The sequence below is a fragment of the Antedon mediterranea genome, chromosome 6 (assembly GCF_964355755.1).
Source record: "Antedon mediterranea chromosome 6, ecAntMedi1.1, whole genome shotgun sequence".
Taxonomy (NCBI): domain Eukaryota; kingdom Metazoa; phylum Echinodermata; class Crinoidea; order Comatulida; family Antedonidae; genus Antedon; species Antedon mediterranea.
In genome coordinates, this window is record NC_092675.1 from 16,844,363 (window position 1) to 16,855,062 (window position 10,700).

General features: G+C 31.2%; 1 protein-coding gene and 1 long non-coding RNA gene across 2 annotated transcripts; both read left to right on the forward strand.

Moving 5' to 3' along the window:
• Positions 1-213: 213 nt before the first annotated feature.
• LOC140052627 (uncharacterized) lies at positions 214-2,768 on the forward strand. Its single transcript, XR_011845640.1, has 3 exons — positions 214-462; positions 810-846; positions 1,590-2,768. It is a non-coding gene; the product is annotated as an uncharacterized lncRNA (long non-coding RNA).
• A 5,856-nt stretch (positions 2,769-8,624) lies between these two features.
• On the forward strand, positions 8,625-10,318 carry LOC140052626 (methyltransferase-like protein 27). The gene is made up of 5 exons (XM_072098287.1): positions 8,625-8,872; positions 9,084-9,206; positions 9,600-9,738; positions 9,897-9,989; positions 10,120-10,318. Exons 1-5 carry the CDS (start codon positions 8,759-8,761, stop codon positions 10,305-10,307), a joined length of 657 nt encoding a protein of 218 aa, XP_071954388.1. The 5' UTR covers positions 8,625-8,758; the 3' UTR covers positions 10,308-10,318.
• The last annotated feature ends 382 nt before the right edge of the window (positions 10,319-10,700 follow it).

The following is a 10,700-nucleotide window of genomic DNA, read 5'->3' on the forward strand; positions in this document are numbered from 1 at the left end:
GGAGGTGACAACAAATTGAATATTAACAATGGTAAATATCAGTAATACCTGGTAGCTAAGCCTATTTATATTTATATTTCTTTATTCTGATACAAAATCAATAGGATAAAAACACAAAAAGTACCGAGACGGCAAACTTATTTCCATTGTGGTCCTAAACAAATATAACAGAATAAACAAGGAAAACCACAATAACTTAAACATAATACACAAACAAATAGCAAATTAAATTTCTCCTAATCTAAGAATTTCACAAAAATAACTTTTTGATCTCTGTTTAAATAATTGTAATGAAGAGGAGCTTTGAACAAAATAGGGGAGTGAATTCCATAACTGAATGCTTGTTATTAAGAAAGTTGACCTGTTGTGAGTTCCTATGACTGGAATTTGGATCGAAATGCTGTCTCTAGCAAATCTTGTATTGTGATTGTGACGTTGTCTCGTCAGGGTAATTGTATCCAGGTAAGATGGAGCACTTTTGTTAATTATTTTATACATAATACATAGTTTCCTCACTTGTACTCTTAGGTCAACTGGCAACCAATTTAAGTTTACAAACTCATGTATACCTATATGAGATCGTGGTCCTAGGTTCGAAATGCACCTAATAATTTTGTTTTGAGACGTCTGTAGCCTATTTTTAATATATTTATTTGTACACGAGTACCATACACAGCACCCATAGTCATAATGACATTGTGTCAGAGAAGATGCAATTAATTTAAGAGCATATTTAGTAATATATTTTTTATTTCTATTAAGAAATTTAAGTATACAATGAATTTTATTGATTACTTTCATACCTGTAGCTGTACCAGTCAGGTTCTGGTCAAGATCAATTCCAAGGTATGTGATTGAAGATTTAGCAGTTATGTTTTTATTATTACAGGTAATTTTCATTTCTGACTGTTTTCTACACATGGTTTTTGTACCAAATAAAATTGACTCCGTCTTACCAAAATGAAGGGATAATCTATTGTCAGAAAGCCACAGATTCAACGCTTGCAATTCATTACTTAGTCTGTTTTCAATATACTCTCGGTCTTTATTTGTGACCAAAAGGGCTGCATCGTCTGCATATAGCAACAACTCACAACCAACGGCCGATTCCATGTCGTTGACATATAGCAAAAATAGTAAGGGACCCAGAATAGATCCCTGGGGTACTCCACATTTGACGTCAAGAAATGTTGATTTAGTACCTTTTATGTCAACAACCTGGGATCTACCGTGGAGGTATGATTGCATCCATGACAGAGATAGACTAGTAAAACCCATGGCCTTTAATTTATACAATAATATGTCGTGGTCTACTGTGTCGAACGCCTTTTGAAGGTCAATTATTATCATACCAGTCATTTTCCCTTTATCCCATCCATTTCTAACAGAATCCGATAGATGTATTAGACATGTTTCTGTAGAAAATGAAGGTCTAAAACCTGATTGATAGGTATAAAGAAGTGATTGGTCGTTTAAGTAACTCATTAATTGATTATACATAATACGTTCTATAATTTTAGACACTGCAGATAGAATAGAAAGGGGTCTATAGTTTCCAGCATATAATCGATCTTTCTTTTTGTAAATAGGCACTACCTTAGCAGATTTCCAATCAGAAGGGATATAACCGGTTGAAATAGATATATTTATAATATGGCTCAGTGGATGTAAGATAGCCAGAGCCCCATCTTTGAAAAATCTGGCAGGTACGGAATCTAAACCCGCACCTTTCTTACTATTTAAGTTGTTTATTATCGTTAGTACGGTTTGTTCATTTACTTCTTTAAAGGCAAATACACCTTTTTTATCTGCATAGTAATGTTTAACGTGGTTTTCATTGTAAGTATTAGATGAAGGAGGGAGTTTGTTGACTAAATTTTCAGGAGTATTAATGAAAAAGGAATTTAAATAGTCAGCAATCGAGCTTTTGTCATAAATTATTTTATCTTCACATTTTAGAGCAATGTTTTCAGATTTATTTTCTGTTCCGGTACCTAAACTTGTTAAAACATTCCATAATTTTTTGGGGTTATTTTTATTTTCATTTAGTTTGTCCGAAAAATAAGATGACTTAGCTCTTTTTATTTTATATTTTACAGAATTTCTTAACTTTTTAAAGACAGTAAATATGTGCTCATTACGAGTTCTCTTAAATTTAGCTAAGCATTTATCACGTTTAATGATCAGATCTCTAATTTCTGATGTGAACCATGGTTTGGAACGTTGTTTAATTCTTATTTCTTTTAAAGGAGCAACTTGGTTGATGGCATTCATCATTTTTAGTTTGAACCAGTCCCATGCAGTGCAGACATTTGTGCAATTTGTGATATCGGACCAATCTAATTCATTTAATTTAGAAGTAAGTAGTTCTGATGAGTATGATTTCATAGATCGTATTTTAATCGTCTTATGCCTCTTAATCGGGATTTTAACTATCTTTCTGGTGCAGTAAGTTATAAAATGATCACTGACACCGTAAGGGATAACTCCGTATTGGAAAATGTTAAGAGGTTCGGATGAGAAAATAAGATCTATGATGGTAGAGGTAGTGCAAGTAATACGTGTTGGGTCCTTAATAAGTTGGGTGAGATTAAACATATTACAAAATTGGGACACCCATTTATTTTTACTTAAATTATTAGATGATACATCTACATTAAAGTCACCTAAAATAATAACTTCTTGACCTTGTAAAATATCTCCACAGATTGTCTCAAGTGAGGTAAAAAACGATCGCTGCTTTTCAGGTCGGTAACAGGTTCCGATTAGAATAGGTTTGGTTTTAGGTAATAATATATTTATCCATAAAGATTCAATATCACCTAGTCCTATTCTTACAAGCCTAATCATGTAAAATGTAATGAGTGAATAAAACAATAGGAAGAAATTTCTGTAAAACAACACACACAGAAATATGGATTAGAAAATGCATTTTTAACAAAATATGTAAATCTATCGGGATGATTAACGGGCATACTACGTTTGTCGTGTATGTAAGCCTAGTTGTATTTTAAGCATGTGGGAGAATTATTTATCTAACTAATTCCTCCATGTTTTAGGAAGTGCATATGAATCAAGTGAATTTTGTGTTTATTCCCAGTGAAATTGGTTTATCAAACCTTTTCATTTGTTTAGGATTCACACAAATTGAAACATGCTTTAGACAATATTTATACTTAAAGGCAGAATATTGCCATACTTGGCGAAAATCACACATAAGCAGCTATATTTAGGTGAACGTTCATACAGAGTATAATTGTTTTTCGTTTTTCTCGTAAAACTAATTTAACGTTTTTTAAATAATTGAACATTGTTTAGAGCGCTTCTGATTATATTGGGACCATACCATATCTTAACGCACTTAAAAGTACTAATCTTCAGACGCTTGATACTAGAAGAATTAAAATATGTAAAGAATTTGCACATCGATGCGTATGTTCAATTCCTTCAAAGAGTGGTTTCCTATAATTTCTCGTTCTCACAGCATGATCTTTAGAAAATCCAACGAATTTCTCATCCCCCGTGTGCCAAAAGTGCTAGACAAATAATTCTTGTTTTATTGGTCGTCAGCAAATTCTCCTCGCGTGTTTGTGTACTGCTTTTGTCAATTTTCTATTTTGTATATTTTTTATCGATTCTTGAATTTTGTACCGTTATATTTTTATATTTGTAAATGTTTATATTTTTGTACTTTTGATTTTGATTTATTTGTGTATATTATCATGTTAATATTGTTTTAATTTAGCTTTGTGCTGCGATTACGATATATATTGAATAAATAATTTAAAAAAATTAATGTTGTACCTATACAGACAGCTACGATGCAATAGTGTGTAACGGCGCCTTTGCTATCAACCACTTCAAATCAGACGTTTTCCTAGAACTTATTCGAGTTACTAAATCAGGTAACAATCAATTTTGCACTTCAAGTCACTCTTTTTATGAATTTAATTAAAATACATTATTTCAATTCAAACTTTGAAGAGCCGGCTCTCCAGCTTGAGGCTCCTAAATCAAATACGCCCTCACGATCTTTGTTATTCTTCTGTGATTTGACTGTCATTTTGTATTTGTAACAAATAATAATGTGTTTATTATTATTTAATCTCAGAACAAAAATAATTTACACAATTTAAACTAGTTTAATTTTTCTTTTGTGATAAATCAAACAGGAGGCTATATCTTGATCACTATGCGAACACAGTGGTTGGAGCTTGAGACAAGCTACGCTGATGGAAAGTTAGAAGGGGACATGAAAAAACATGAAAAAGAAGGGACATGGAAACTGGTTGAGAGACACGTTCATGAAGCAGACGACAGTGAACAGAATGCAGTAACATTCATTCATCAAATTTGCTAAAGAACATAATTGGGTCTATACTAGCTTTGTTTAATAAATGTACTGTATGCCTATGATTTTGTGGTTGGCTCCATAATTCTGAAGGAAAAAAACATCGAACTATATATTAGTCTCTGTCTATTTGTAATTTTGTTTACTTTAATCAATTTTAACCTAATTAAATACGATAACTTTAATAACTGTAATTACATTAGAATCCCTTTGGACCATCTATTTAGGGGATATTTCCGTAAAACGGCCAACCTTATTAAGGGGACGGGGACAACTTTGAGTGTGTGAAATGGTTGATTAATTAAGGAGAAAAAATGTTCACAAAACAGCAAAAGACCAAATAATTATATTAATTTATATTGTTATTAATACAAAAATGGATATCATAATAATTATGACACTTTCTCTGGATTGACAGTTTTCATTGGTGAAACGTTCGCTGTTAAAGTTTTAATTATTCTCAATTTCTCGAGTCCAGATCAATTAATGTTCATTTTCATTGGTATATGTTTCCCCGCAAAAGCCCCTATTTAATACAAGTTTGGCGTGTCATTCAGGTGACACTCCACTCCAACAATTTGTTGGGTTCTGAAGTTTTTCCTATAAGTTCTACTGTACACACGTTTTATATTGTTTTACTTTAAATAAAAATATGCGGTTTTAATGATAATACATATTTTAACGTCATTTAATACGATAATTATAACTGTAATTATACATGTAAGTACTATGATGGCGTACCATTGTTTTCATTAAAACATATCGGATTGGAATTGTTAAATAAAAGCTCGGTTTAATGATGAGAAATATATGTATATTGGAAACTTGAAATCTGTATACTGTTATTTTATCTGTATTTATGTTAACAGTGGGATTTTGTACTGTCTTGATTTTTGGACAATTTCCAGTTGTAGGCCTATGTGAAAATATAACGCATTTGTAGGCCTATTCATTGATTAAAAGTAATCTTCTTTTCTGGGTAGGTGTATTTTAATTAACGAAGCGATATGCCTATAATTGCTGCATCTCTATCTATTTATTATATTATTTATGCATTGCGAAAATACAAAAAAGGATGCTGATAGATAGATAAAGATAAATATTTTTCACATACAAATATACAGACAACAAATAGGTTGATGGCGCCAAGGAGTGCCAGAAGAGGCAAACCGCTTCTGTCGCCAATTGCAAGTGAAAACAAAAATACATTTATATGATTATAAAATAATTAAATATCTTTAAAATGTATCTAACGTTGCATAGCAATCTCTAATATCAGCCGGTATACCCATTCCACATATAATTTCGAGTTGGAATATAATATTTCTTGCTTGCTTTTTAAATATACGAGATGTTTAAACGTTAAAACATTAAATGCCTATAATCAGCAAATTAAGAATTAAACAATTCTGTAACTATATAAAATATTTATTAAGAAAACAAATAATTGCTTTTAGATTCAATAGTGTTTAATTTAAGTACAATTAATGAGTCTGCATAAGCCCAAACTTCACTGGTAACGTACGTATATCTGCTAGCTCTTCTTTGAATCTTCTCTATGTGACATTTGTCGGAAGGATACCAGATTGGAGAACAGTATTTGATAGACAGGTTCCATTTCTGAAAAAACGGCCTAGAAAACGAATCAAGAAGCATTTTTGGGTAGAAGCTGGGATCCACTTGATTTAGGATATTTCGACCTCGCTGATTACGAATATGGCGGATACCAAGCGAAATTCGGCCATCTAAGCCCTTAATTTGCATAATTAAAAATGGCGGCAATTTTTTATAATTACCCTATATCTCGAGAACCACTAGTCACAGATAATTAATTTTGGTGTCAAAATGTTTTAAATATATGTTTTTATATTCACTTAAATGATACATTTTCTCAAAAAATTGATGCAAGTCTTATTTCTGATATTTTGACCTTTGACCTTGATTTATCGTATCTCAGTAACCAATAATCGGAGAGACACGAAATAGGGCTCAAATTGTTCAGAAACTATACATTCATATTTATTATAATGAAATGTTTTTACAAAAAATGGCCGATTCTACAACTATTGACCTTTGAACTATTAGTCAAATATAATAATATAACTAACTGACAATTTTGGTCTTATGACATTTTTTTTCTTTTTAAATTGTTTTAAGTGTTTCTATTCAGTCTAATGGCACATTTTGTACAAGAATGACCGATAGTATGGTTATTGACCTTTGAACTACAGCATAGGCCTACTGTATAATAAATATAATATAATTGCATAACTATGAAATTATTTATACACAATAATAATTAGTAAAATTATAAAATTCACTGCCATCAAATATGATGTATTATGATTTATGTATATTTAAAAAAAAAATGAACATGCAAGTTACATTTGGAAATTACCTGCTATCAATATGATGGAGTATGATTATAGATTTTTAAAGATGTGAACATGTCAGCAACATTTGGAAATTACCTGCCATCAATATGATGGATTATGATTATAGATTTAAAAAAGAATTTGAACACGTTAGCTACATTTGGAAATTTGGAAATTACCTGCTATCAATATGATGGATTATGATTGTATAGGTTTGAAAGAAAATGTGAACACGTAAGCTACATTTGAAAATTACCTGCCATCAATATGATGGATTATGATTTTAGATTTTTAAAGATGTAATCCATCATATTGATGGCAGGTAATTTCCAAATGTAGCTGACATGTTCACATCTTTAAAAATCTATAATCATACTCCATCATATTGATGGCAGGTAATTTCAAATTTCAACAAATGTAACTTGCGTGTTCAAATTTTTTTTAAATCTATATAAATCATAATACATCATATTTGATGGCAGTGAATTTTATAATTTTATGTGTATAAATAATTTCATAGTTATGCAATTATATTTAGTATACAGTATGCCTATGCTGTAGTTTAAAGGTCAATAACCATACTATCGGCTATTCTTGTACAAAATGTGCCATTAGACTGGATAGAAACACACATGTTTTAAACAATTTAAAACGAAAAAAAAATTCATATGACCACAATTTTCAAAGTTATATTATTATTATATTTTTATATTTGACTAATAGTTCAAAGGTCAATAGTTGTAGAATCGGCCATTTTTTGTAAAAACATTTTATTATAATAAATATGAATGTATAGTTTCTGAACAATTTGAGCCCTATTTCGTGTCTCTCCGATTATTGGTTACTGAGATACGATAAATCAAGGTCAAAGGTCAAAATGTCAGAAATAAGACTTGCATCCATTTTTTGAGAAAATGTGTCATTAAAGTGAATAAAAAAACATATATTTAAAACATTTTGACACCAAAATTAATTATCTGTGACTAGTGGTTCTCGAGATATAGGGTAATTAAAAAAAATGGCCGCCATTTTTAATTATGCAAATTAAGGGCTTAGATGGCCGAATTTTGCTTGGGATCCGCCATATTCGTAATCAGCGAGGTTGAAATATCCTAAATCAAGTGGATCCCAGCTTCTACCCAAAAATGCTTCTTACACCATATCCATGTTTCAGAGGAAATAGAACTTGTCTAATGGGGCAAAACAAATAAGTTGCAGCAAGACTAAAATAGAACATCCGGTTGCAATGGATTGCTAAACATCCACCATATTATGTACCGGTAATTATACCTTATAAAATATTTCGAAAAATGTAATACTCCAGTACATCTTGTCTAATAACTATCGATGAAACGAAAACAATATACACGCAACCGATTTAAGATAATAATTCTTTTTTAAATCAGACTGTAAAAACAGTAAAGTAAGAAAATAACTATTCTCGAATTAAATATTATGTGAGGCGTATACGCAGATGCCTGCGGCCCCTGGTTTGTGGCCCTCCAACTTGAGGCCTCCGACGTTTTTAACATTTTCGACATATTTGAATGCCTGATTTTTCCTCTTGGCACTGCTCAGGGGACCATAAGCTCCAATCCGATTATTCGATGTTTCGAAACAGTAGGCCTACTTTTGTTTATTTTGTTATTTTTTTTGACATGGAAAAAAAAAATTAAATTTTTTTTACATATTTTTTTTTTTGGTTTTTCGAAATTTCAAAATTTTTTTTTTTGGTTTATTATTAGCTATAGCTCACTATGTGTGTCATTCATGTGACAGGATTAGGCTTACGTACCTTTCGGCTATTTTCGGCTGGTCTCGGTTATTTTCGGTTGTTTTTTTTGTGTTTCCGCGGTGAATACACGCATCACACGCGTGGTACATGAATACTAAGTACGGTATGCCCTAGATCTACTATAAAATAGTATCATCCATTTATTAATGTTATTTCGATTATAATATTCCGTGTAACCTAACGTGTTTGTTCTTTTTATTAATTTATTCGTCAAGTAGTAGACAGATTTGAGTTAAAATGACTGATTGGACCAAAGAAAAGACAGTAGAATATATTACTATTCAAAAACATTTGCATACAAAGGAAAAACTAGGAGAATATTATGATGAATGGGCTCCAAATTATGATCAAGTAAGTATGTTCTTATTTAATTTTCTTAGTGTCGGAAGGTATAAAAAGATATATTTGATAGAATCCGTTGCAGTGAGTGAGATTTACAAATAATCAGTATTCTATATTTTACTTTATATAATCAATTATTTACTCTAGGCGCTACCTTGACTAACTAACTATAGTACATCTTAAATTTGAACTAAAATTTAAAACATCTTTACTATTTTAGGCAGTGTCATCAATGGGTTATATTGGTCCTTCTATCACTTCCAATTTGCTTCAGAAATATGTTAACTCCAAAAACGCGTTAATATTTGATGTTGCATCAGGCACAGGCCTCGTAGGTGAGGTGGTAAGTATACGTTATATATAAATCAGGGGTGGCGTTGGTGGGGGTCGGTCGGGGATGGTTGGGGGTGGAGGGCTTTGATGAGAGTTATATTATATCTTAGGAAAACTGTCGTCTCAAATATTATTAAAGCAAATAAAATAACCACGCGATCTGTCCATGACCAGACCATGGCCCAATAACTTTCCCTGAATATACAGAAAAATTCCATGACGTCATCTCAGGCGTTGCATGAATTGGTGCCTAGTTAATTTATTATGCACTTAATTTTGATACGCAATCCTACTGTAGTTTTTCAAACTGAAACTGCCAATGATATTTATTACATCACTACGATACCCAACCCCTCCCCTCTACACCACTGGTTTCATAGTTTGTTCTCGTGTACAATTTCAGCTGGCTAATTGTGGCTACTCTAGCATTGATGCAGTTGATGGCAGTGCAGCAAGTATAGAAGTAGCTCGTAAAAAGAACATCTATACAAATCTATATGTCCAATGGCTTGGAGGTGACAACAAATTGAATATTAAAAATGGTAAATATCAGTTCCGATATAAAAACACTCAAATAAAATTTCGACTCGATTACAGTGTTGGATTCGTGTATAATTTTTCTTACATTGCATTTATAAAGCATTTTGCTAAATTTATGCCTATTAATATTTAACAGTGTTATCTTAACTAAATATTTCAGACAGATATGATGCTATAGTGTGCGCCGGTGCCTTTGCTTATAATCATCTAAAATCAGACGTATTTCCAGAACTTATTCGAGTTACTAAACCAGGTATGAGTTAGTCTTTAAAAGACAACATTATTCGAGTTTTATCAACTTTAATGTGTAAACCAATATTATGGAATGATAAAAGAATATAAAAATAATAATTTATTATTTATATTATTATTATACTAAATAGGGGGTTATATTTTGATCACTATGCGAACACGGTGGTTGAGGATTGAGGCAACCTTCTCCAATGGAAAATTAGAAGCGGACATGAAAAAACACGAAAAAGAAGGGAAATGGAAATTGGTTGAGAAAAAAGTTAAGGAGGAAGAAGACAGTGAGCAGAATGTAGTAACATTTGTTCATCAAGTTTGCTAAATAACATTATGTTTTGTACTTGTCACCTAGTTTTGTTTAGTATTATTGTATGCTTTTGAAAATATCATGTACTTGCTTAATAAGTTACAATACAATTTTAAAATCATCATAGTTACTGTAGTAAAATCAAATTGTATAATAATAAAATATGTCATAAAAACAGTTACCTAATTAATTACAACATTAAAATAATTAGGTAAAGGTAATAGTAACAACAATTACAATTTGACAGATGAATTCAATGGTATTCAGTACCGGTATTTATTTTTTATTCATTTTAAAATTGTAGGCCTATTGTAACTGATTAGGCAAGTACGTACTCTTTAGAATTGAATACATTTACAAAAGACTAGATCAATTAAACATTTCTATTGCATTTTCTAATGTGGTAAC

What these genes read in the sequence shown, in the direction of transcription:
- LOC140052626 (XM_072098287.1), top strand. Translation starts at nt 8,759, where the DNA reads ATGACTGATTGGACCAAAGAAAAGACAGTAGAATATATTACTATTCAA. An exon ending in CAGGCCTCGTAGGTGAGGTG is followed by an intron (nt 9,207 to 9,599) that starts GTAAGTATACGT and finishes GTACAATTTCAG; the next exon opens with CTGGCTAATTGTGGCTACTC. An exon ending in TATTCGAGTTACTAAACCAG is followed by an intron (nt 9,990 to 10,119) that starts GTATGAGTTAGT and finishes TATACTAAATAG; the next exon opens with GGGGTTATATTTTGATCACT.